Below are 27,797 nucleotides of genomic sequence, written 5' to 3'. Positions count from 1 at the left end.
TGGAGAGATCCTTCCTGGAATAGACGGACATTGCTGGAATTAATGGTGCACTTTGGACCCAGTTTCATTGCATTTATTGTGGCAGATGAATTTATTCATTTTGGTACCATCCTGAACTCCCTGGGAAGAGGAATCTTTGAATATTCAGGGTCAAGCAAGGGAGAAAAAAAGAGGCAATGTGGAGCAGTAGGGCTGGGAGCTGAGGGGCAATGGGGCAGTAGGCAATGAGGATGGGGCAGAGCGCCAAGGGGTGATGGGAATGGGGTCAGGGGGCTGAGGGGCAATGGGTCTGGGTGAACAGGTCCCCTCTGTGGGAAGCCATGGAGTACATGGGTCAAGCTGGGGAAGTGACAGAGTGAGGGTGGGAGCTCTGCAATTCCAGGCTCTGTTTCCTGACCATGAAGGTATCAGGGAGCTTGGGTGGAAGGTAAGTGTCCTCGGTATGGATTTGACAAAATAAGCAGGTTGTCATTGAATCAGACTAGCTAGGGAAAAGTCAGATCGGTAACAAGACCCAATCCAGAAGAGGTAAACTTGGGCTGAGGTTAGTGGAGGCTTTGTATAGTCCTGTCCATACCAAAGGAGAATAAAGATTTATTTAGAAGGAACGATTATTTACGATATGCATGGGTGACCCAGTGTCCTACTGCACTCTATTATTTCACTGAAGTTTTAGTTCCACTGTTGGTTAGTTGTACTGAAGACAAGTCAATTTTTATTGCACCTCATGTTTGCCTGCAGTGGTTGGAGAGAAGGAGAAAGTGAGTCGCACAGTGATTGTCCATTCAAGAGATGACAAAGTACACGGCGAACATTCCCTAACAGCAACGTTGGAGAGACTGAGGTGGCTGCAGGAGCAGCAAGTCCTTAGAGCGGAGGAGATGTTTTAGATTTCCATCTTAATGGTTGCATGCAGCAGAAAACTGAGTCATGAAAAATATAAAACCAAGGATAGTTTGGAAAGATTAAAATGAATTGCTAACTGCAAATGCGGGTTTAATGCTTTAGGTTGGAAATTGAAGGTTGGGGGGAACTGGCACAGAAGGTCAGATTCCTGTCTGAAGCTTGTGCAAGGTAGCCTCTTCAAGAAATGTCTTTAATACCTAAAAATTAGATAAGTTTCAAGATAGTCATTTCCAGTACACAAGTGTAAAGGGGAATGAAATACTTATTACTCTGAATTTGATGAAAAACAATATAGTAAAGAACACAAAAATAATAGTAAAAAAAAACTAAATATAAGATGACTTACATAGATTGATTGCATGTCCATAAAGTGGTGGTTAGTTGGGGATTACAGCAAACTGTATGTACTTTACATGAAGCAAGTAACAATAAAATAAGAAGAAACCACAACAATAATTCTTTAAATTTTTTTGCTGATTCTGTGTACCTCCCTGGCGGTTGACTACTTGTGCAAATCTTTCTCCTGATATTTAGTAGATTGCAACATGGAACAGTAAAGCACAAGAATGGGCCACTTGCCCCATCATGATGTCAATCTAATTGATCCCATTTGCCTAAACCAGTTTATAGAGGTGGATGGAGAGACAATATATGAGGAATACCCTGTTCCATTTGGTAGAAAATGCCTGTAGCCCTGCAATAGCTGCCGAATCCATCCCACCACCCCACCATTCTACCTGCCTTAGTTTCAAAATACAGCAAGCATTCAAGACGTACAAAAAAGCTGGATGAACTCAGCAGGTCGGGCAGCATCCGTTGAAAGAAGCAGTCAACGTTTCGGGTCGAAACCCTTCGTCAGGACTAAAGAAGGAGGGGGACCCTCTATAAAGAGGGTGGAAAACCAATCAGAGATCAAGGGGTGGGGGAGGGGATAGGCAGGAGAGGTGAAAAAGGAATCTAAGGGGAAAGTAGAAGGCGGCAGAGTCATGAGAGGTGATAGGCAGCTAGAAGAGGAGACAGAGTAGAGGTGGGATGGGGAAGGGAGAGGGAGGGAATTACCGGAAGTTGGAGAATTCGATGTTCATACCAAGACTACCCAGACGGTAGATGAGATGCTCGCCGAAGTTTGGCCTCGTCATGGCTGTAGAGGAGGCCATGTATGGACATATCCGAATGGGAATGAGAGGGAGAGTTGAAGTGAGTGGCAACCGGGAGATCCTGTCTGTTGTGGTGGTGCGCGACGAAGCGATCCCCCAATCTGCGTCGGGTCTCGCCGATGTAGAGGAGGCCGCACCGGATGCAATAGATTACCCCAACAGACTCGCAAGCTAGCCTAATTGCACCCTCGTGACCAATTGACCCACTGGAATATGGGAAGAAACCCAAGCCGTCACAGGGAGAATGTGCCAGCTCCTCAGATAGCGGTGGGTACTGTTGCTGTCATAGTGTAACGCTAACTATGCCACCCCGAATGTTTGTTTATCTGGCGGTTTATCCATGGTTCAGATATTCTTGCTGGAGAGATTTCCCTGCCAGCAGAGAGTTTTGACCCGCAGCCCAAGGGTTTCTCTCTCTCTCTACAGATGCTGTCTGACCCGCCTTGTGTCTGCAGCAGTTTGTTTCCGTTTCCGACCGAGTCCGATGATTGCACTCGGTCCTGATTGGTCGCGTTCCCCTGCGGCAGTGATTGGTCGCGTTCCCCTGCGGCAGTGATTGGTCGCGTTCCCCTGCGGCAGTGATTGGTCGCTTCTTTCCTTGCTCTCTGTTAATTGGCAGGATACTGGTGGATCTCATTGGCTTTAGGGTAGGTGCGATGGCGTCCGGGAAGGCTGTGGCCCGGCTGCTGCTTCTGCTCCTGCTGTGGCCGCTGCTGGGGCTGGTCGGCGGAGGTGAGTCCGGGGTTCCGGCCGGGACTGGGCTCCGCTGCGCGCTGGGAATTGGTCAGGGGCACGCTGCGGGCAGACGGACGCTGGGTGAGTGGCGATGGGCCAGGCCTGACTCCGTGTTCTCCTCGTTCACAGACTCCCCGAGCACCGGAGCTCCTGATGGCCTGCTCCACTCTAAAGGCACCGGTCTCCCGTCCTCCAGCGGCCTGGGAGGCACCCGCGGTCCGCCTGAAGCCGGTAAGTGAAGGGGGTGAGGGCCGGAGAACTCGCTGTATCGGGCGGCGGTGATCTGTGGCTGGGCTTCCTACAATCGGCCTCTGTCTGTTTGCAGCGCCAACCACGGTGCCAGCTTACCTGGCGAAGTGCCCGAGCGCTGGACAGTGCAGCAGACTGCCGCCGCTTTGTATGAACTGCTTGATGCATTCCAACTGTATCTATGGGAAGGAAGCTTCATTCAACTGTACAATCAAGCCGGGTGTACAGTGCACAGTAAGTAAATGATGTAGTACACAACGGTACAGCGCAGGGTCAGGTTCTTCAGCCCATCATGGTTTGTGCTGACCAACCTAAATAATCCCACCTGCATACCAAATTCTGTTCCCTGGAGCAACAATCTCGCTGCTGGAGGAAGGGTTTAGACCCAAAACATTAACCATTTCCATCCACTGATGTTATCTGACCTTGCAGTATGTTGCTCCATTTTCCAGCATCTGCACTCCCTCTGTTTTCTTCTGGTTTAATCGCAGACCCAACATCAAGAGCATTACTGCTACCCACTGAGTTGGAGTGTGGAGCAGAGGCAGGAAGTATTACCACTAAACTCTCCCTCCAAAAAAAAACACTTGAAGTAACACAAAGTCAAATGTTTTTCAGAAAGTGAAATGTGTTCTTGTGTACATTACAATGGCAGTGATATCCTAACAAGCTTTCCATTTTAAACTATCTCTCTCAAAGAAGCAATTAGGTGTTTCCTTTGTGCCTCATAGGAACTGTGCTCAAATAATAAATGCTGCACTGTTTCTGAACAAATGCACTCCCTTGTTTCTCTCTGCTCCTGCCTAATTGTGTGTGTCTAAAATGGTGAATTATTTTATCTTGTCTACAGTGTACTGACATCTGGAATAAACTCAAATGATGTAAACCTGAAGTAAAATTAAAAATACACAATGCTGGAGGAACTCAACAGGTCAAGCAGTGTCTGTGGGGAGGAATAAAGACATAACATTTTGACGCTGCTTCAGGATAAAGATGATGCCTGACCTGAGTTCCTTCAGTATTTAGTGTCTGTTACTCTGGACTTCCAGCATTTGCAGAATCTCTTGTTTAAAATACACAATACTCTTTTTATATTTCCTTACATTAACAAGTTTATGCTAGTTTCAAAGCAGAGGGATTTAGGAGAAGGTGAAAGACATTGATTTCTGGTGTGGCAGCTCTGCCATGGGCTGATACCTCATACAGACAGACCCACTAGTCCACTGTGCTCATCTATACTCATAACATTTTCCAGTACTTGGCCTTCTGTCTGTGACTTGGTGAACAAAGCAATTGATTTGCTACTTAGTTTTTGTGAGTTCTGTCTTCACGACTCAAGCCAATGTATTTCATATAAATTGTTCATTGGAATAATTCTCCTGTTCCACTCCTACTCCTTGTACTTTTGATGTCTGAGTCTTGAAGCCATCAACAACTTTGGAGAACTGAAGAGTTGAGATACCATTGCTGTCCTGTTGATGGCTTCCATAGATGCATGTGGCAGGAAAGAAGCGTGGCAAGAAGCGAGTAACTATTTGTTGTAATGAATTGTTTGATACCCTTCATTCTTGCTTTGTTTCTGTTTGTCTACTCAGAATGAGAACAAAATGGACCAGAAAACATTTCAGATAACAATGGTCTGCCAGTTCTGTTGGCAGCTGCCACCCAAACAGTACCATTGCAAGGAAACCACAGAATGCAAGAGCGTGCGGTGCCCGCGGGATTACTTCATTTCTAACTGCACAGCCCTGGAGCACGTGCATTGTCTTGGTAAGTGGTCTGTGGGAGAACAAACACTGGTGTTGTGTGAGTTCCGTCAGAGTGAAATGGGAATTAATGAAAATGTAGCGTTACCTTGAAATGAAAATAGTTCCAGCTTAACACAGTTATTGTCAAAATGAACGGGATGAAGATAGAAGCAGGAAAGTTGTTTGCACTGATTGGCCTAATCTCAAATAATGATGAGGTAGCCTACAGAGAAGTCATCACCCTAACACAGTGGTGTCAAGTAAACAACCTTTCCCTCTATGTTGCAAAAACGAAGGAGCTGGCTGTGGATTACAGGAGGAATGGAGACGGTCTAACCCCTATTGACATCAATGGATCTGGGGTAGAGAGGGTGAATAGCTTTAAGTTCCTTGGCATACACATCACTGAGGATCTCGCGTGGTCTGTACATACCAGCTGTGTGGTGAAAAAGCACAACGGTACCTCTTTCACATCAGACAGTTGAAGAAGTTTGGTATGGGTCCCCAAATCCAAAGGACTTTCTATAGGAGCACAATTGAGAGCATCCTGACTGGCTGCATCACTGATTGGTACGAGAACTGTACTTCCCTCAATTGCAGGACTCTGCAGAGAGTGGTGCAGACAGCTCAGCACATCTGTGGATGTGAACTTACCATTATTCAAGACATTTACAGAGGCAGGTGTGTAAAAAGGGCCTGAAGGATCATTGGGGACCAGAGTCACCCCAACCATAAACTGTTCTAGCTGCTACCATCTGGGAAATGATACAGCAGCATAAAAGCCAGGACCAACAGGTTCCTGGACAACCTCTTCCACCAGGCCATCAGACTGATTAATTCACACTGATAAAATTGTATTTCAATGCTATATTAACTGCCCTGTTGTATATACTATTTATTACAAATTACTATAAATTGCACATTTAGACGGAGACGTAAATAATTTTACTCATGTATGTGAAGGATGTACAGTTGAAGTCAGAAGTTTACATACACCTTAGCCAAATACATTTAAACTCAGTTTTTCACAATTCCTGACATTTAATCCTAGAAAACATTTCCTGCCTTAGGTCAGTTAGGATCACTATTTTAAGAATGTCAGAATAATAGTAGAGAGTATGATTTATTTCAGCTTTTATGTCATCACATTCCCAGTGGGTTAGAAGTTTACATACACTTCGTTAGTATTTGGTAGCATTGCCTTTAAATTGTTTAACTTGGGTGAAAAGTTTTGGGTAGCCTTCCACAAGCTTCTCACAATAAGTTGCTGGAATTTTGTTCCATTCCTCCAGACAGAACTGGTGTAACTTAGTCAGGTTTGTAGGCCTCCTTGCTCGCACATGCTTTTTCAGCTCTGCCCACAAATTTTCTATTTGATTGAGGTCAGGGCTTTCTGATGGCCACTCCAATACCTTGATTTTGTTGTCCTTAAGCAATTTTGCCACAACTTTGGAGGTATGCTTGGGGTCATTGTCCATTTGGAAGACCCATTTGTGACTGAGCTTTAACTTCCTGGCTGATGTCTTGAGATGTTGCTTCAATATATCCGCATAATTTTCCTTCCTCATGCCATCTATTTTGTGAAGTGCACCAGTCCCTCCTGCAGCAAAGCACCCCCACAACATGATGCTGCCACCCCCATGCTTCACAGTTGGGATGATGTTCTTCAGCTTGCAAGCCTCACCCTTTTTCCTCCAAACATAACGATGGTCATTATGGCCAAACAGTTCAATTTTTGTTTCATCAGACCAGAGGACATTTCTCCAAAAAGTAAGATCTTTGTCCCCATATGCACTTGAAAACTGTAGTCTGGCTTTTTTATGGCGGTTTTGGAGCAGTGGCTTCTTCCTTGCTGAGCAGCCTTTCAGGTTATGTCAATAAAGGACTTGTTTTACTGTGGATATAGATACTTCTCTACCTGTTTCCTCCAGCATCTTCACAAGGTCCTTTGCTGTTCTGGGATTGATTTGCACTTTTCATGCCAAAGTATGTTCATCTCTAGGAGACAGAATGCATCTCCTCCCTGAGCAGTATGATGGCTGCGTGGTCCCATGGTGTTTATACTTGTGTGCTATTGTTTGTACAGATGAACGTGGTAGCTTCAAGCATTTGGAATTTGTCCAAGGATGAATGAGACTTGTGGAGGTCCGCAATTTTTTTTTCAGAGTCTTGGCTGATTTCTTTTGATTTTGTTTGTAAACTTCTGATCCACTGGAGTTGTGATATAGTCAATTAAAAGTGAAATAATCTGTCTGTAAACAATTGTTGGAAAAATTACTCATGTCATGCACAAAGTAGATGTCCTCAACATCTTGCCAAAACTATAGTTTGCTAATATGAAATCTGTGGAGTGGTTAAACAATGAGTTTTAATTACTTCAGCCTAAGTGTATGTAAACTTCTGACTGCAACTATAAGTAATAAAGTCAATTCAATTCAAAGTGAGACGAGAACCAGGGGACTAGATTAAGGATGGAGATGAGAGGCAACTGCTTTTCCCAGCAAGTAGTTAACCTGTTGAATTCTTTGTGCAGGGAAGCAGTGGAATTTGCCTCAATAAATATATTTAGATAGATTATTGCATAGCAGGTGAATTAAGGGTTCTGGGAAAGATGCAGGTAGGTAGAGCTGAATCCATGGCCAGATCAGCCATGATCTTATTGAATGATGGAGCAGATGGCTGACTCCTGCTCCTGTTCTTGTGTTTGTGTAGGAGTCACCACATGGCCCATTAAACCCATGATCTACTGACTTGGTTCAGTTATTTGGTGGGGTCCACATACATTAATTATTTGAATGTCATGGTCATTTCCTTACTTAGCTAATGAACATCCTTTGACCTTGACCGTTGTGTGGTGGAGTACGACACAGAGGATTAAAGTTGCGTAGTAAGTGTAGAAATGCCTGAGTACTTTGAATATTCAATTCTACACATCCCGGAGGATATGGACAGAGGGTTGGGTAGGCTGGGAATTGCTCATTGGTGTGTTGGAGATTGAGGGGTGACTTTATAGATGTCTAACTTGAGGGACATAAATAGAACAAAGGCACTCGGCCTTTTTTCTCAGTGTTGGGGAATTCATAAGACACGGGCAGAATTAGGCCACTCAGCCCATCAAGTCTGCTCCACTATTCCATCATGGCTTATTTATTCTCCTTTTCTCTTGCTTTTTCCCCATCAGGGGCTTAGGTTTAGGGATGGTGTGTGTATGGATTGAGATGGGCGGGTACATTAACAAACATTTAAAAGTCATCTTGACTGGAAGCCATTCAGATTTATTTTATCAGAACTACTGTTAATAGCTGAACTCAACATGCATTGCCAGGGCTACTTTCCTTGGGTTTTGGAGATTTACTGAGTTACAAGTGAGGAGTGGATAGAATCAATTTAAAACGGGGCACAAAAGTCAAGAATTAAAACCACATTTTCATAATAAACGTTACAAGGAGGACTGTGGAAGTTTGGACCTTTTTCTACAAACTGCAATTTATTGTGTTATTATTTAAAAACCTGTCTGATTGCACCGATTGTTGCAGCTTTGATGAGATCAGTCAGTTTGGTGAAAACCGGAAATCAGTTGTCTGAGTGCCACTTTGATGTAACAGCTTATTGCTCGGACTTTCCAGCAATTCCAGCTTCTGAACAAGTTCTGAGTCATTGACTTGCGTTTATATCGGAGCTTCTTATCTCATTGTTGTCATTAGTTTCTGGCTCAGGTATCATATAGAGGACGTCAAATGTAAATGTCTTCTTGTCTTGAGATTCTTATTCTGTTGTCAGGTAATCGCACATTTCAGAAGAAGATGTATTGCAATTGGACAGGTGGTTACAAGTGGTCAACTGCATTGGCTCTCAGGTAAAAATAGATTTTGATTCTTCAATGAGAAAATTCTTTGCATTTCATAGTTTCTGTATTCACTGATGAATAGATTTACAGATAGTTAGATTTGTTGATGATTACACTGGTATGAGTTGCATGTATTTGCTGTTCAGGCATTTTTGCATTGCGAATATTCACTTTGCTCTGTCCCATCTGTCATCATTGATCACCTTGGCGCACCACAATAGTGTAGCAGTTTGCATGACATTATTGCAGCTCAAGGTTTTGGAGTGTGTACTTCAATTCTGCTGTTACTCGTAAGGAGTCTGTGACCACATGGAAGAAGCTCTGGTTTCTTTCCATGGTCCAGAGGTGTACCAGTTAGTAGGTTAATTGATCATTCTAAATTGTCCTCTGAGTAGGCTTGGGTTAAAACAGTAGGTTGCTGTGTAGTGTGGCTCGTTGGGCTGAACGGGCCTGTTCCATGCTGTATAAATAGAGATGCAGAAACTGCTTTGTTCCCTCATGATGATTTTCATTGTTGAACACTGTCCAAATCTGGAGATGTGATGACATCGAGTATCAGCAGCAAAGTCGCCATTTGTTTTATAATCCTAATCTCAGTTTGAACTGGGTGGCTTCGGAGAGCAGTTTGAAAGGCTGCTTCGCCAATTGAGTAGAAAAAACATCGACTCACAGCAATTTGGTGTTTTGAGCAGCAGCCAAAGAGTGATTTTGATGAATTAGTAAGAACAAATTAAAATAAGGCAGGGCCAAGTGGAGTGGCCATGGTTGGAATGTTTATTTGAGGCTTGAGTGAGAGAAAGCAAAAAGCTGTCGATAGCTTTTCCCCCCACACAGTTTATTTATTGGTTTTCCTCCTTTATATTTGCCAGGCAGGATAGTGGAATGCTCCTCTTGCAAGATGTGGAAAGGCAGGGAGACCTCCAGTGTCCCTAACCACTACAACTGCAAGAAGTGCATCCAGCTGCATTAAGGAGTTGGAGCTGGAACTGGATGAACTCCAGATCATTTGGAAGACTGAGGGGGTGATAGATCAGACATATGAAGAGGTAGTTACACCAAGGTGCATGACACAGGAAACTGGGTGACAGGAAGGATAAAGGTGTTAAACAGCCAGTGCAGATATCCCTGAGGCTATCCCCCTCAACAACAGGTATACCACTTTGGATACTGGTGTGTGTGTAGGGGGGATGGTGGTGTCCTAATAGAGGAAAGTCACAATGGTCGGGTCTCTGGCACTGAGAATGACTCTGAGACTCAGAAGGGAATGAAGGGAGAAGAGGTGAGCTGTGGTGATAGGGGATTTATTAGGGGAACAGAAATGAAGTTCTGTGGATAAGAGTGAGGTTCCTGGATGGTATGTTGCCTGCCAGGTCCAGAGTGTGGGACAGCTCAGATCAAGTTCTCAGCAACCTTAAGTGGATGATTGAACAGCCAGTGGTTGTGTTCCCTGTAGGTGCCAATGACATGGGTAGGGTGAGTGACAAGGTTCTTCATAGGGAAATTCAGTGAGTTAGGTGCTAAGTTAAAGGGCTGGTCCTCCAGGGTTGTGATCTCAGGATTGCTACCCATGCCATGTGCTTATGAGGCCAAAACTAGGAAGATTATACAGTTTAACACATGGCTACAGAGCTGGTGTAGGAGGGAGGGCATCAGATTTTTGGACCATTGGTCTCTTCCAGGGAAGGTGGGATCTGTACAGAAGAGACTGTTTGCACCTGAACTGGGGGGTGAGGGACGGGGGTCTAATATCCTAGCAGGAAGGTTTATTAATGGTGCAAGTAGGGCTTAAACTAGAGTGTGGGGTGGGGGGGGGGCATGGGAACCAGAGTGTCAACAGTTAGTGGAGAGGTTGTGGAGACATGTTAAGACGTCAAACAAAGTCAGGAATCAAAAGGATGAGCATGGAGTGCTAGTGTCTGAGCCGCATATATTTCAATGCGAGAAGTATTGGAGGAAAGGCAGATAAGCTCAGGGCATGGGTCAACACATGGAATTATGATATTGGAGCCATTAGTGAGACTTGGTTGTAAAAGGGGGAGGACTAGCAGCTCAATAGTCTGGGGTTCTGTTGTTTTAGATGCAAGAGAGTGGAAGGGGTTAAAGAAGAACTATTGTTACTAGTTCAGGGAAGTGTCATGGCAGTGCTCAGTCAGGACAGATTGGAGAACTTGTCTAGTGAGGTGTTATGCATAGAACAGAAAAATAAGGAAGATATTTAGGGATAAGAAAGGGATTTAGAGGAACAAATTTATAGAGAAATCGCAGTCTTTTGCAAGAAACATAAGGTTGGTGTAGGGGGTGATTTTAGCTTTCCACATATTGACTGGTACTTCCATACTGTAAAAGGACTAATGGGATAGAGTTTGTCAAATGTGTTCAGGAAAGGTTCTTTAATCAGTACATAGAAGTGCCAAAGAGCAGGCATGCAATACTTGATCTGCTGTTAGGGAATGAGACAGGACAAGTGACAGAAGTTTGTGTGGGTGAACACTTTGTATCCAGTGATCTTAATACCATTAGTTTCAAAGTAAATATGGAGAAAGATGGGTTTGGTCCACTGCCTGAGAGTCTAAATTGGAGAGGGGCCAATTTTGATGGTATCAGAAAGGATCTGGCAAGCGTATAGTTGAAAGAAAAAGTTTGTGAACCTTTGCAATTACCTGGTTTTTTGCATTAATTGCTCATAAAATGTGGTCTGATCTTCATCTAAGTCATAATGATAGACAAACACAAGCTGCCTAAACTAATAACACACAAACCATTGTATTTTTCATGTATTTAATGAACATATTGTTTAATCATTCACAGTCTAGGCTGGAAAAAGTATGTCAACCTTTGTATTTAATAACTGCTCAGTACAAGAGGACATGGCTTTAAGGTAAGGGGAGGGAAGTTCAAGGGGGATATTAGAGGAAGGTTTTTCACTCAGAGAGTGGTTGGTGCGTGGAATACACTGCCGGAGTCAGTGGTGGAGGCAGATACACTAGTGAAGTTTAAGAGTCTACTAAACAGGTATATGGAGGAATTTAAGGTGGGGGGTTATATGGGAGGCAGGGTTTGAGGGTCAGCACAACATTGTGGGCCGAAGGGCCTGTACTGTGCTGTACTATTCTATGTTCTATAACTGGTAGAACTTCTTATGCAGCAAAAACCTACACCAAATGTTTCCTGTAGCTGCTGATCAGACTTGCACAAAAGCAGGGGGGAGTTTTAGACCAGTCCTCCATACAAAACTGTTTCAGTTTATCAACATTTCTAGGATACCTTGCATGAACAGTGTCACAACATTTCAATTGAGTTAAGGTCTGGACTCTGACTTGGCCATTCCAAACACAAATTTTCTTCTTCTTAAACCATTCTGTTAATGATTTACTCTTGTATTTCAGATTATAATCATCTAGTAAACTTCAGGTGACAGACCACTACCCTGATATTCTCTTGTAAAATGTCTTGCTGCAATTTTGAATTCATTGTTCCCTCAATGATTGCAAGCTGTCCAGGCCCTAAGGTAGCAAAGCAACCCCAAACCATGATGCTCCTTCCACTATGCTTCACAGTTGGGGTGAGATTTTGGTGTTGGTGTGCTGTACCCTTTTTCCTCCAAACATTGTGGTGTGCATTTCTGCCAAGAAGTTCAACTTTTGTCTCATTTATCCACAGAACATTGTCCCACAAGTGTTGTGGAACATCTTCGTGGTCTATTGCAAACTTGAGACATGCAACAATGTTTTATTTTGGAGAGCAGTGTTTTCCTCTGTGGTGTCCTTCCATGAACAGCATTTTTGTTCAGTGTTTTTCTTATAATAGACACATGAGCACCGACATTAGCAAGTTCTAGAAATTTCTGCATGTCTTTTACTGTTACTCTTGGGTTCTTTTTCACCTCCTTCAGCATTGCATGTTGTGCTCTTGGTGTGATCATTGCAGGATGCCACCCCTAGGGAAAATAGCAATAGTATTGAGTTTCCTCCATTTGTATACAATTTATTATACTGTGGACTGATGAACACTCTGGTCTTTTGAAATGCTTTTCCAACTTCATGCTTCTCTGCAGTTCTTCTAAGGACTTCTGAAAGTTGTTTTGATTGAGACATGGTGCACATAAACAGATCTTTCTTGAGAAGAGAGGCTCTGTCAGTAACCTGACTGTGTCTTGTTTATAGGGCAGGACATCTCAACAACTCACACCTCCAATCTCATCTCATTGATTGGAATTCTTGACTCCAATTTAGTTTTGTAGAAGGCATTACCCCACAGGTTCACATACTTCTTTGAACCTGGATTCTGACTGTTTAAATGGTGTACTGCATATTGACGAGAAGTACAATTGTTTATGTGTTAGTTTTGGCAGATTGCATTTGTCTATTATTGTGGCTTAGATGAAGATCAGACTAGATTTTATGAGTAATTAATGCAGAAAACCAGGTAATTGAAAAGGGTTCACAAACGTTTTCTTGTAACTGTATATTGGAGCAGGCTGTTTTCTGGCAAATGAGTCCTTGGTAAATATGAGGCATTCAGAAGTGAAACTTTGAGACTACAAAGCTTGTAAGTGCCTGTCAGTATAAAATGTAAAGATAATAGGTGCAGATAACCTTGGTTTTAAATAGATATTGAGGCCCTAGTTAAGAAAAAAGGAGGAGGTGCATAGCCGGTACAGGTAAATAGGAACAAATGAGGTGCTTATGGAGGGTAAGAAATGCATGTGAGAAAGAAATCAGGGAGTCTTAAAGAAAAAGCCATGAGGCTGGTTGGGATTAGTTGTTCTCGGATCTTGGCAATCCATTTACAAACGTTTCATCACCATACGAGGAGACATCAGTGTGCTGTTCACTTGTGGTGTGTCCTCTGAATGCTTGGCCTTTGTATATCAATCAGTTAATTGTTTGTTCTTACGGTATAGCGAGAGGTCTCGCCACTGATTGGTTGCATGGTGAACTCTGTGTTGTGGTTTGGAATTTGCCTGCATTGGTTTATAAATGAGATTGAGGTCTACATGTCTGCTTACAGAAGTGTTGGCAGAAAACCACGCTTCTAGGAAATCTTTTCCATGCCACATGTTTGCTTGTGAAATGGCTTTCAAATTTGTATCCTCCTTGATCTTCATGAGTAAAGACTAGGGAGAGCTGGTCATGCTGTTTTACAGCCAAGTGATGTTCATGGATGCTTGTGGATAGTTTTCTCCTAACTTGGCTGATGTAACATTTGCTGCATGACTAACTCTCCCTAGTCTCTACCCTTGAAATTTGACTGGGCACAGTGAAAGTCATGGCGCACAAGAGAATTCCTAGAGGTGTGGTTTCTGTAAACAGTTTTGTAAACAGACACATAGGCGTTGATCCTAATTATAAGCCAATGCGGACAAAATTCCAGAAACACAGTTTGCCATGTGACCAACCAGTGATGAGACCCTCTCCCTTTGTCACAGTTGAGTTTCCATAATAACAACCAGACAGCTAATTGATATGTATATAAAGACTAAGCAATCGGAGGATGCACCACAAGTAAACAGCCCTCTGATGATGTCATCTCGTACGGTTTGCAATTGGGTTGCCAAGATCAGAACAATTCAACCCAATTATTAACCATCTGAGCTACACAAAGTTATTTCCAAGGCATGAGGTTGACAAGCTGAACGAGAATCCTGAGGGATTCTACGGATGTTTTAAGTGCAAAAGGATTGCAAGGGACCAAGTTGATCCTTTGGCAGATCAGAGTGGTAATCCATGCATAGAGCCAAAAGACGTGGAGATCTTAAAATAATTTTTTTTTCCATCTGCATTTACTTAGAGATGGATACAGTCAATGGAAGTGAGGCAAAGTGGCATCAATTTCATAGACCCTATACAGATGACAAAGGAGGAGGCTTTGCTGTCTTGAGGCAAATTAGGATGGATAAATTCCCAGGCGTGACAATGTATTCCCTTGAACTCTGTGGGAGGAAAGTACAGAAATTGCCGGGGCCCTCGCAGAGATATCTAAATCATCCTTAGCAACAGGCGAGGTACTGGAGGATTGGAGGACAGCTAATGTTCCATTGCTTAAAAAAGGCTCTAAAAATAAATCAGGAAATTGTAGGTTGGTGAGCCTGACATCAGTAATGGGAAAGTTATTGGAAGGTATTCTAAGCGACCGGATATATGAGTATTTGGATAGACAAAGACTGATTAGGACTGATTAAGTCAATGTGGCTTCATACAGGATAGGTCATGTCCAACCAATCTTTTTGAGGAAGTTACCATGAATATTGACTAAGGCGAGGCAGTGGATGTTGTCTATATGGACTTCAGCCAGGCATTTGACAAGGGAGGTTGCTCAGGATTCAGGATGAGGATTAAACTTTTGCTTTGTAGGAGAAGCCAGAGAGTGGGAGTAGATGGTTGCCTCTCTGACTGGAGGCCTGTGACTGGTGTGCTGCATTAATTGGTGTTGGGTCTGTTGTTTGTCATCTATGTCATGATCAGGATGATAATGTGGTTAACTGGATCAGCAAATGTGCACATGACACTAAGATTGGAGCAAGGAAGACTATCAAAGCTTGCAGTGGGATCTGAACCAGATGGAATTTAACACAGACAAGTATGAGGTTTTGCACTGTGGTAGGACCACCCTGGGTAGGCTTTACACAGTGAACAGTAGGGCACTGAGGAGTCTGGTAGAACAAAGGGATCTGGGAATACAGGTCCATGATTCATTGAAAGTGGCATCACAGGTGGATAGGATCATAAAGAAAGCTTTTGGTACATTGGCCTTCATAAATCAAGGTGAGTACAGAAGATGGGATGTTATGTTGAAGTTGTATAAGACATTGGTGAGGCCTGGTTTGGAGTATTGTGTGCAGTTCAAGTCACCTACCTACAGAAAGATGTCAAGAAGTTTGACAGTGTAGAGACGGCAGGACCTGAGTTATAAGGAAAGATTGATTAGGTTAGGACTTTATTCCTTGGAACATGGAAATTGGAGGGGCGATTTGATAGAGGTATATAAAATTGAGGGGTATAGATAGGGTAAGCACAAGCAGGCTTTTTTCACTGAGGTTGGGTGGGGCTACAGCTAGAGGTCATGGGTTAAGGGAAACGTGAAGGGAAACCTCTTCACTTAGAGGATCGTGAGAGTGTAGAACAAGCTGCCAGCACAAGTGGTGGATGTGATTTCAATTTCAAAGTTTAAGACAAGTTTGGATAGGAATATGGTTGGTAGGGGTATGGAGGGTTATGCTCCTGGTGCAGGTCAATGGGAGTAGGCAGTCAAAATGGTTCAGCATGGACTAGATGGGCCAAAGGGTCTGTTTCTGTTTTGTAATCTATATGTTTGTGACTCAAGTATGTAGCAGGTTGGGCACATCTGTAGGAAGTGAAAGATAATGTCTCAACTCAGTTACTTTCAGCCACATTGGACTGATGTGCATGGGTAGATTTACTTTCCTGCTGGACATTTCTGTGACTTTTTACAATAATACAAAATTCTAAAATCACAAATACTGGAATGATTTATTTGAATGGAATACCCTAACTATTCCCAACCTTTTTTATGCCATGGAGCACTACCATTAACCGGGGATCCGTAAACCCCAGGTTGGAAACCCCAGCCCTCACATCTGGGCAGCAGAACTTCTTCAAAGCTGGATAGGAATCCACTGTGGCACAGACAAAAGGTTTCTGATGGGCTCATGAGGGTCTCATTTGGTACAGATTTCAATTGGGTGTAATCGAATACTGGAATGATTAGTTTTGTTTGACCTGAGATTAGTTGGGGTGAGGAAACAGTTTAACAGTTTCTTTGCAAAGTGGACAGAGCAAACGTTTGAAAACTATTTAAACACAAAGTACTCTGCAGATGTTGTCAAGTCAACATGTACAAACAAGCTGGAGGAATTCAGCAGGTCGGACAGCATCCATTGAAACGAGCAGTCAACGTTTCGGCAGAGACCCTTCGTCAGGACTGAAGAAGGAGGGGGCAGGGGCCCCATAAAGAAGGTGGGGGGAGGGTGGGAAAGGAGAAGGCTGGTAGGTCCCAGGTGAAAAACCAATCAGGAAAGATCAAGGGGTGGGGGAGGGGAAGCAGGGAAGGGAAAGGCAGGAAAGGTGAAGGAGGAAGGTAAGGGGAAAGCACTATGGGTAGTAGAAGGCGGCAGAATCGTGAGAGAAGTGATAGGCAGCTGGAAGAGGAGGCAGAGTGAAAGTGGGATGGGGGAAGTGAGGGGGAGGGAATTACCAGAAGTTGGAGAATTCGATGTTCATACCAAGGGGCTGGAGACTACCCAGATGGTATATGAGGTGTTGCTCCTCCAAAGTTCTTCAAGCAGAGTTGAAGTGGGTGGCAACCGGTTGCCACCCACTTCAACTCTGCTTCACATTCCCATTCAGATATGTCCATACATGGCCTCCTCTACTGTCATGATGAAGCCAAACTCAGGTTGGAGGAGCAACACTTCATATACCGTCTGGGTAGTCTCCAGCCCCTTGGTATGAACATCGAATTCTCCAACTTCCGGTAATTCCCTTCCCCCATCCCAGTTTCACTCTGCCTCCTCTTCCAGCTGCCTATCACTTCTCTCACGATTCTGCCGCCTTCTACTACCCATAGTGCTTTCCCCTTACCTTCCTCCTTCACCTTTCTTGCCTATCCCCTCCTGCTTCCCCTCCCCCACCCCTTAATCTTACCTCTGATCGGATTTTCACCTGGGACCTACCAGCCTTCTTCCCACCCTCCCTCCCCCCCCCCCCACCTCCTTTATGTGGTCCCTGCCCCCTCCTTTAGTCCTGACGAAGGGGCTCGGCCTGAAACGTTGACTGCTCATTTCAACGGATGCTGCCTGACCTGCTGAATTCCTACAGCTTGTTTGTACGTGTTGAAAACTATTTAGTTTGTCGTGGTTATGTATTTATTTAGTACCAGTGACACACTTTGCAGCAAGTCCTGAGTTTCCCCATTTGAGCCTGGAACTTCCATGAAAACTGACTTTCGCATTTTACCTGTGGAATGTGGTCTCTGAAATCAATTCCAAGCAGCAGTTCCTTACCAGTAGCCTGAGCTGTTGATTGTTGGAAAATATTAATCTATATAACAAGTCTAAGCTCGTTAATGCCTGCTGACACAGGAAGGTGATCAGTAATGGGTCTCCATGTTAACCTGCTGACACTGGCAGGTGATCAGCAACATGTCTCCATGTTTAATTTGTGCACATTCTGTCACCATGGTGAGGCTCAGCTATTATCCAAGAACAAGCATTGAGCCATAGGGTGGTACTCTTCAGTTTGCTATGATGTAGATGTGTTCACACTTTGTTAATGTTTCCTCTTTGCTTAACACAAGTTTTAATTTGCTTCCAGCATCACTTTGGGAGGGTTTGGAGCAGACCGCTTCTACCTGGGCCAGTGGAAGGAAGGTCTTGGTAAACTCTTTAGCTTCGGAGGCCTTGGAATATGGACTTTGATAGATGTGTTGCTGATTGGAATTGGCTATGTTGGGCCTGCTGATGGCTCATTGTATATCTGAGCTGCAAGAGAACCTTGTGACAATACTATGTGAAGCTGTGGAACACAAGCTGTGGTATTTGGGAGAATGCTAATTCTGTAAACAAATCACTTTTTTAAACATTTATTTATCAAGCTGAGGACTTGCACCAAGTTCAGATGTTCTGTACGGTTGGTTCCTGTTGGACTTGTGGGTAAACAGCTTTGAAAATGATTATTGAAATTACCAATGAAGACATTCTTGTGACTCCACAGTGATGTTTTGCCCTGATTGTATCCTTGCATGGGGAAATTATCTGTACATTTTCTGGTAGGTCAGAGACCTAAAGACTGTCTAAATCTAACCATTCAGATGGGTGGGTGTGGAAATCAGCTGACAAAGATTTTAAATGTACTTAACATACAGCTTTCTCACTGAGGAACAAGAGAAGATGGGAGATGCAAGCAAATTAATGGCTTTGGGCTGGTGGCAGCAAGAGAAACATAAGCATGTCCACAAATCACCTGTTCCCATTTTCTGGGCCTTCTAAATTTGCTGTTGATGTTTTGAGTAACATGATGAAAGTGGAACTGCTGATTGTACTCCATGGTAATAGCAACAGCAGTTTACTTTGGGTGTGGGATTGATGATAGACTGGGCTTCCACTGCAGTCCAGTGTGTTTAGTCCAGACTAAACTGGAAGTCTGCCAAAGTTCTTTGTGCTGGTGACGATGATCATTCCAATCTGGGCCAGATCTTAAGTTCTGCTGTGGCCCCACAGGGAGATTCATTGGAAGACTCTGAACTTCCAATGCCAGACATTAGAACAGCTGTGGAACATGGGTTAGGAAAGCAGGTTGAGGCGGGCTGGAAGGTGAGTGGCCTCAGTTGTATCCCTTACTCCATGCATCTACCTTTTACTGAGCTGGAATGACAGATTTTTATGTTACAATTGTGAGGGAGGGATGGTTTGGTAATGCACCAACAAGTGCCTGGTATTTCCATCAGCCAGTGTTTCCACTGCCTTCCACACAAGTCGGTCAATAGAGATTCAGTCAACACACAAAATGCTGGTGGAACACAGCAGGCCAGGCAGCATATATAAGGAGAAGCACTGTCGACGTTTCGGGCCGAGACCCTTCATAGAGATTCAGTGAAACCTGACATTATGTTTTTCGGTTGATAATGCTGCCATGATTTAAATCTGGTTTTGTAAGTTCAAGTGGTTGGATTCAATGATTTGGATAAGTGTAGAAATTTACTGTACATTGTTACAAAAATGTGAAAATAAACATCCATGTGATTAATGCAATTGAAATCATCTTTTTATTTTTAATAAACTTCAATTTGGCTACATATAATCTTTAATAGTCTTTATTGATTAGGACATAATCCGATTATAGGCTTCAATAATATAAAAATGGGCCAGAATAGGATGAAAAACATCAGTAATACACTAATGATGGCAAGATGTATTAAGAATAAAATAAATGAGCTGGGTTTATGTGCAAGTGTGGCTAAGTATGATGTAACTGAAACCTGGCTGGCCTCAATGGATGGGGATGAATATAGTAATGAAGGATATACTTTACCCTGAAAAGATAGGCAAGATCGTAAAAGTGGGATAGCAGCATATACATGAGAGAATTTAAATGATAGATGAATTGACATAGCAAAGATATCTGGGTGAGAATTTCAAACTTTAAGGGTAAAGAAATAACATTGGGTGTGTATTAGACCCCCCCTAAAGTGGATAGTGATGTTTAATAAGCTATCAGAATATTAGAAAAGTAGGTTCTGATAGTATTGTTATAGTTATGGGTGATTTTAATTTTCCAAATATTGAGTGAGAGAACTTAGTAACTAATGGATTACAGGGAAGTGAATTGTTTTTTGACCCAGTACATTAATACACCAACAAGATGGGAAGCCTGTCTAGATTTGATATTTTGTAACAATCAGGATGGAATTTTGAGTACAGAAGTTTTGAGCCTTTAGAAACAAGCAATCATAACATTGTTATTCTCAAAGTTCTTTTGGGAGAGTATAGCAGTAGAAACCAAAGCAATTAAATTGAATTTCAGAAAGGCAATATTTGCGCCAATGTCTTAAAGGTTTCAGAAGGTAAACTGGAAGGAATTGCTCGACATTGAGTCAGTTCAGGAACAATGGGGTCGATTTGGAGAGATAATACTCAGTGAGGAAATGTTCATACCCAAGGTCAGGACAAGAAATAAAAAAAACAAACTACATGGATAAATAAAGATGCACATAAAAGTTATTGAAGAAAAGACAGCTATACAAGGAATACAGGAAAACTAGTAATCATGTTAACTGTAGGGCATATAAAAATATGAGAGCTATAGTCAAGAGATTGCCAAAAGGCAGGGCAAGTTGAGAAGGATATTGCTGATTGACCCCCAAGAGATTTTTTTCAATACTTTAATAGTAAAAGAAAGTCAAGGAGGAAGCTAGGAGTATTGGGAATAATAGTGGGTGTTAAATTATGCAGAGAGGGACACAACTCATTTTTAACTTGACAAAATCTTTCAGAAAAGGTCGCCCTCAATCCTTGGTGGGATAGATAAATGTGGCTCCTAACTCATATTTTGCTAAAATATTCATCAGCAAAGACATTAGCAATGTGCCAGTGAGTGTAGAGAAAAAATAAGGTTGTTTTAAGTGACTTACAGATCTTAGGATGTGAGGCCCTGCTGTAGCTGAAAAGGCTGAAAGTTAATAAATCTCCAGGGCTAGACAATATGTATCGGTATTCAGAGGTCTGTGATTATATATACACATGTATTTTTCAAGTCAGTGAAGACTAAGGACTGGAAATGGGCTAATGTCCCAGTGTATAGTGACTGCACTGACCCTGTAACTATAGACCAGTAAGCTTAATGTGTATCGCAGGCAAGATAATGGAAACATTAATAAAGAATGAGATGGAAAGGCATGTTAACAGAAACCCAGCATGGGTTCAGATGGAGAAATCATGTTTTACTAATATGTTGGAGTTCTATGAAGAGGCAACTAAAATTTGATGATAATCCATTTACTTGGATTTTCAGAAGGCTTTTGACAAGGTACCCCACAAGAGATTAATAATCAAATTACAGGAGGTAAGGATTCAGAGTTAAGTGTGTGAATGGGTGGATAAACACATAACAAATAAACCAGTAAATGAAGACATTGCCTCAGGATTTGGAGGAGAAGGTTTAGGACAGAGAGGAGGAGGAGCTGCTTTTCCCAAAGAGTGGTGAATCTGGAATGGAGGCCACCTCAGTAAATATATTTAAGACAAGGTTGGATAGATTTTTTGCATTATAGAGGAGTTAAGAGTTATGGGGAAAAAGCAGGTAGGTAGAGAAGTCCATGGCCATATGATCTTACTGAATGGCAGAGCAGGCTCGACGGGTCAGATGGCCTACTCCTGTGCCTATTATGTTCTAAGTTTTCAGAATACACTGTTACGAACTGTAACGGTTTAGAAACGAACCAGCAGCAAGAAATTTCACACTGAGCCAGGTTTTAATGTTAAAACCACTATCTTTATTAGTATTTTCTTATAATATAGTAACTCAACCAAGATAAACAGAAGTTAACAGTGTTATGTGTAGATATGTGTGTAAATATAACTCCCAACTATCGAGCTTGGGGGAACAAGGCTTAGAGTCTTGAGATAGTAAAGTAGGAAAGTTCAGTCATCGATGTAATAAATGAGGGAAGAGAGATATTTGTAATCCACATTGTAATGGAGAGAGCAGGCAAGTACTAAGTATTCCACAGGTTCTACACTGGTAAAACGAGATAACAGTCACCGTAGATCTTGTCCATCGTGTCGTTCCAAATCCACGTACGAATTATCACTGGACGTGACTGTCACAGGAATATCGTCTTCCAGTGGTTACCACACAACATACCCAGGCAAGGGCTACACAAGTGGTCCCACAAGATATCCCAAAATCCACTCCCTATGGATTATACGAAGTGACAGTCCCACATTTGTTGTACACCATGTGCTGATGTTTAACCCAATCTTTTGGGCTTAAAAGAGCTCCAAACCATCGCAGTGACCAGCTGAAGTTCTGGCAGCTGGTCTCCTCTCTCTCTGTCCATTTAAAAATCTGAAGCAAACTGCTTCAGCCTGTGACTGACGTCATAATCCCACCTCACTCAAGCGCTCTTAAAGTAATACAGTACGACCGCAGGCTCATAACACTTCTCCTCCCAAAAAAGAAAATTTTGATCTAAGCAAAATTTTAACTGCAAACTACAATACGTGAAACAATACATTTGCGATTACCATATAGCATACTACAAACTAATACAATATATTGCAGAAGTTTATACAAATAATAAATTACACGCCATTCTTAAAATACATTGCAAGCTTAACATCTAGAAAGGCAATCTGCAATTATATTATCTTTGCCTTTAATGTGAGTTATCATAATATCATATTACTGCAAAATCAAACTCCAATTTAACAACCGATTGTTTTGTCCTTCACCTTACTCAAAAACACCAATGGATTATGATCTGTATAAACCACAAGTGGTTTCTGAGCTGGGCAAACATAAACATCAAAATGCTGCAAAGCCAAGATAAGTGATAACAACTCTTTCTCTATAATGGAATAATTTCATTGATGCTCATTGAATTTCCTTGAAAAGTAAGCTACAGAATGTTCAACCCCATCACAATCATCCGTTTGTAGTAAAACTGCTCCTGCAGCTTCATCACTGGCATCCATGGCTACAGAGAATGGCTTCTCAAAGCCAGGTGCCCAGAGCACAGGTTGATGACATAAAATGGCTTTTAATTGATCAAATGCCTCCTGACAAGGTTCTGTCCAAACAAACTTTTCATCCTTCCTCAGGAGGTTCGTCAAAGGAAGAGCAATATCAGCAAAGTTCTTACAGAATTTACGATAATATCCAACCATTCCCACAAACCTTCTAAGAGTCTTTTTAACCAGTTGGAATGGGAACTTCAGAAATTACCTGAACTTTTGCCTTGACAGGAGCCAACTGCCTTGACCTACCACATAACCAAGATAGGTCACAGTGGCATGGCCAAATTCACTCTTAGCTAAGTTAACAGTAAGGTTGGCCTTGGAAAGCCTGTCAAACAGCTTTTCTACTGCAGAAATATGGGCTTCCCATGTATCATTTTCCGTGACCAAGTCATCAATATAGGCATCTGTATGTTTTAACCCTTGAATTACAGAATTAATCATTCTCTGGAATGTTCCTGGAGCATTTTTCATTCCAAATGGCAGAACATTGTATTCATACAACCCAGAAGGTGTCACGCAGAAATTTCTCTACCCCTCACTGTCAAAGGAACACACCAATACCCTTTCAAGAGATCAATCTTTGTAAGAAACTTAGCTTTTCCAACCTTGTTTATACAATCATCCACTCTGGGGATGGGATAAGTATCCATTTTTGTTACAGCATTCACCTTTCTATAGTCAGTGCAAAATCTAATACTACCATCTGGTTTAAGTACCATAACACAAGGTGAGCTCCAATCTGAAGTTGAAGGCCTAATAATACCATTTTCTAACATATACTCAACTTCTTGTTCAGCCAGTTTACATTTTTCTATGTTCATGCGATATGGGTGTTGTTTTATGGGCTTGGCATGACTGACATCTACATCATGTAATGCAACTGTGGTTCTCCTTGGAACATAGGGAAATAAGTCTTTAAACTTCAAAATTAATTTCTTCATTTGTTGTTGCTGTGGCTGTAAATGAGCCAACTTGTAATCAATGTTTTCTAGAGCAGTCGAGTTTGTTAGTCTAACTGGGACAATGTTTGATTTAGAACAAACCTCGGGTGAATCAATTAATGAGTTCCCAGAGAAATCAAACTCCTTGTTATTGACTCCACCAGACACAGTTGCTACTTCTTTTTCAAAATATGATTTTAACATGTTTACATGTACCAGCTGTGTTGACTTCCGCCTATCTGGTGTTTTGACTACAAAATTTACATCATTAACTTGAGACACTATTTCATATGGTCCATGGTATTTCACCTGAAGTGGGTTTGTCAATATTGGAAATAACACCAGCACCTTATCTCCCACCTGGAATTTTCTCATACAAGCCTGTTTGTCATACCAACACTTCATTTTGTTTTGAGAAACCTTTAAGTTTTCCTTCCTACAGGCTTTGTGTAATCTGTCTTTGAATTTCAAAACATAATTTAACAAATTGATATGCATATCCTCATTAATCCACTGCTCCTTTAACAGGATCAAAGGTCCTCAAACCTATGACCAAATACAAGTTCAAATGGACTAAAGCCTAGTGATTCCTGTGCTGATTCTCTTACTGCAAATAATAGCAAATGAACTACTTCAAACCAATCCTTCTCATTTTCAACACTATCATTCTCATGTTAATCATTGTTCTGAGGGTCGAATGGAATCTTTCTAAAACCCCTTACAATTCTGGATGGTACGCAGACAGCATAATCTGCTTAGCTCCCAATTCATAAAATACCTGCTGGAATAATCCAGATGTAAAATTACTTCCTTGATCAGACTGGATTTCTTTAGGCAAACCAAATAAAGTTAAAAAAAAACTTTGAGAGCCTTTGACACAGTTTTAGCCTTGATATTTCTGAGAGGTATTGCCTCGGGAAATCTTGATGTGTACACATGATAGTTAGCAAATACTGATGGCCAGCTTTAGTCTTTGGCAATAGGCCAACACAATCCAGAATAACTTTGGAAAAGGGTTCACCAAATGCAGGGACAGGCTGTAGTGGGGCCACTGGAGTGACCTGATTAGGTTTACCCACATCTTGACAAGTGTGACAGGTTCGACAAAAGGTCACAACATCTTTGTTCAAATTAGGCCAGAAAAATTGTTTCATAACCTTGTTTACAGTTTTATTCACACCAAGATGGCCACCTAAGGGCATACTATGGGCCAAAGTTAAAATTACGTTCCTATGGATTTTAGGAACTACAACTTAGTGAACAATTGCCCACTCCTCACTTGCAGGTATCTCAGGTGGTCTCCACTTCCTCATTAACACTCCATCTTTGATAATAATATCCTACTGGCACTTTATTAATCTCATCATCTGAGAGAGCTTTTTCTTTTAAAGCTTCCATCTCAGGGTCTCGGTTCTGTTCTGCCATAAACTCCTTCCTCAACAGAGATAAATCTTTCTAGTCAGATTTAATACCTGGATCCTGGTGGAACAATGAAGACAGAAAAGTCTCTGACATGTCATCAAAACCTGAATCCCAATATTGGCTATCATGGGTAGCAGAATCATGCCGCACAGAACTATCTGTATTGGCAGACCTTACTTTGAGTTACTGCACAGGAGGGATAAATGTTAAAATCCATCTTTGAATCATCAGTGGTTGGCTTAGCTGTCAGCTGCACTACAGGAACAACTTTACCACCTGCTAGGTCATTTCCTCACAACAGAAAAACATCTTCCACTGGTAAACTGGAGCACAGTCCTATCTTAACAGGTCCCGAAACCAACCCTGACTATAAAGTTACCTTGTGTAGTGGCACAGAAACAATGCCGGCCCTGATGCCTTTAATAAGATTTACCTCACCTGTGTCAGTCTCATCACCAAACTTTAGAACACTGTCTAATGTAAGTGACTGAAAAGCCCCAGTGTCTTGAAGAATTTTCACTGGTACTGGGGTTGTCCCTTCATTCACTGACACAAACACATCCGACATAAAATGATCGAATCCCTTCCCAACTCGGTCAGACCTCTCAGTCTTTAACTGAGCCTCATCAGAATGTGCAGACCCCTGTGGGTTTATAGGTGTTTCACAACACTGAATACAAGCATCTGGGACTGCCTCCTTTTCCTTCTTCTTCAGGAGGGAACAATTAGCCATAACATGACCAGCTTTCCTACAATGGTGACAAGTAAGACCAGAATTATTTCTCCTTCACTTGCTTCCCTTCATCCTTATTTTTGTCACTAGTCCCAGATTTAATTTCTGGTTTACCCTGACAGTCCATGCTAACTCAGCATAAACTTAACCTTATGGGTGAGGGCAAACTCATCTGCCAATCTAGCAGACTCCGGCAAAGTGGCAGCATCCTTTTCATCTAAATATGCCATATGTCATTACAGACGCACCTCTTAAATTCTTCAATTAAAACCAATTCTTTCAAGCTGTTAAAAATCATCATTCACATTTTTAGATGTGCGCCAGTGGTCGAAGACACACAAACTTCTCATGTGGAATTTGCTTATAAGTCTAGCTCACAGATTTCCTCAAATTTCTAAACCTTTGCCTCTAGGCTTCTGGAACCAATCCATGGGCTTTAAGTATCGCCCGTTTCACGATCTCATAATTAGCTGCATCTTCAACTGACAGGGCAGGATAAGTCTGTTGTGTCTTACCCTTCATTACACTCTGTAACAGAAAAGGCCAACTAATTTTTGGCCACTGTAAGTTCTGAGCAACCTTCTCAAAATGCTGGAAGTATTTATCAACCTCAGCTTCATTAAGTGGAGGGACCAATTTAACTTCCCGACAGGCCACAAACATCACACCAGAGTCAAACGCTAGACCCCTTTGTCTAACTTCTCTAGCTCAAACCTCATTTGTCTTTCATTTTCTCTTTCGACAGCCTCCAGCTGCATTTGTTGTCGTCTCTCTTCAACCTCTAGTTCTAATCTAAGTTTCTCTAAATGTATTTGTTCCAGCTTTAACTGGATCTTGAGGTGACCTGGTTTACTTTCAGGAAACAATTGCCTTTAAAAATACAAAGTGTTCAACTACTCTCTAAATCTCTAGCTTTCTCATAGCCTGCTTGACCTCAGTAAGGTTCAGCTCTTTAGCAATAGCCAACAAGTCATCCTTTCTGGGATCCCCAAATGCCACAGGGGTTGGTGCTTCCAGAAATGCCTCAATATCCATTGCTGCTGGTTCCCACACACAAATCAATTGAAAAGAAAGCAACCAATTAAATCGATAATCAATATGTTCTAATTTTGTACATACCAGCAACAATAGATTACACACTGAGCCAGGTTTTAATGTTAAAACTACTATCTTTATTAGTAACACACACAAAATGCTGTGTTCCACCAGCATTTTGTGTGTGTTGTTTGAATTTCCAGCATCTGCAGATTTCCTCGTGTTTGACCTTTATTAGTATTTTCTTATAATATAGTAACTCAACCAAGATAAACAGAAGTTAACAGTGTTATGTGTATGTGTGTGTAAATATAACTCCCAACTATCGAGCTTGGGGGAACAAGGCTTAGAGTCTTGAGATGATAAATTAGGAAAGTTCAGTCATCCATGTAATAAATGAGGGGAAGAGAGATATTTGTAACCCATTGTAATGGAGAGAGAAGGCAAGTACTAAGTATTCCACAGGTTCTACACTGGTAAAACGAGATAACAGTCACCGTAGATCTTGTCCATCATGTCGTTCCATATCCACATACGAATTATCACTAAAAGTGACTGTCACGGGAATATCATCTTCCAGTGGTTACCGCACAACATACCCAGGCAAGGGCTACACAAGTTGGTCTCACAAGATATCCCAAAATCCACTCCCTATGAATTATACGAAGTAACAGTCCTACATTTGTTGTGCACTGTGTGCTGATGTTTAACCCAATCTTTTGGGCTTAAAAGAGTTCCAAACCATTGCAGCGACCAGTCGAAGTTCT

At 42.1% G+C, this 27,797-nt stretch overlaps 2 protein-coding genes across 4 annotated transcripts in view; both read left to right on the top strand.

The window, feature by feature from the left end:
• Window positions 1-1,362, top strand: part of LOC140714045 (threonine--tRNA ligase 1, cytoplasmic-like) — a 99,773-nt gene extending 98,411 nt beyond the window's left edge. Inside the window, exon 18 of one of the 2 annotated variants that reach the window (XM_073024720.1) lies at window positions 742-1,362. In XM_073024720.1, the coding sequence (XP_072880821.1) occupies window positions 742-890 (149 nt within the window). In that variant the 3' untranslated portion in view covers window positions 891-1,362. The remainder of the gene's footprint in view (window positions 1-741) is intronic. The other variant, XM_073024721.1, reaches the window with a different exon arrangement.
• A 1,299-nt stretch (window positions 1,363-2,661) lies between these two features.
• Window positions 2,662-19,405, top strand: tm2d3 (TM2 domain containing 3). 2 transcript variants are annotated; one of them, XM_073024718.1, is made up of 6 exons: window positions 2,662-2,795; window positions 2,928-3,029; window positions 3,124-3,281; window positions 4,643-4,817; window positions 8,576-8,651; window positions 17,975-19,405. In XM_073024718.1, the coding sequence occupies exons 1-6, from the start codon at window positions 2,720-2,722 to the stop codon at window positions 18,138-18,140; spliced, it is 753 nt and encodes a 250-aa protein (XP_072880819.1). In that variant the 5' UTR covers window positions 2,662-2,719; the 3' UTR covers window positions 18,141-19,405. The 2 variants fall into 2 exon arrangements, with proteins under 2 accessions (XP_072880819.1, XP_072880820.1); XM_073024719.1 differs by lacking the exon at window positions 8,576-8,651.
• The last annotated feature ends 8,392 nt before the right edge of the window (window positions 19,406-27,797 follow it).

Source organism: Hemitrygon akajei, chromosome 21, assembly GCF_048418815.1.
Source record: "Hemitrygon akajei chromosome 21, sHemAka1.3, whole genome shotgun sequence".
NCBI classification, from domain to species: Eukaryota; Metazoa; Chordata; class Chondrichthyes; order Myliobatiformes; family Dasyatidae; genus Hemitrygon; species Hemitrygon akajei.
This window is presented reverse-complemented; position numbering and strand designations above follow the sequence as displayed.

Bases quoted from the DNA above. Each gene is read 5' to 3' on its own strand.
- tm2d3 (XM_073024718.1), top strand. From the start codon at position 2,720: ATGGCGTCCGGGAAGGCTGTGGCCCGGCTGCTGCTTCTGCTCCTGCTG. The intron at 4,818-8,575 runs GTAAGTGGTCTG...TTCTGTTGTCAG, and splicing joins GGAGCACGTGCATTGTCTTG to GTAATCGCACATTTCAGAAG. The intron at 8,652-17,974 runs GTAAAAATAGAT...ATTTGCTTCCAG, and splicing joins TCAACTGCATTGGCTCTCAG to CATCACTTTGGGAGGGTTTG.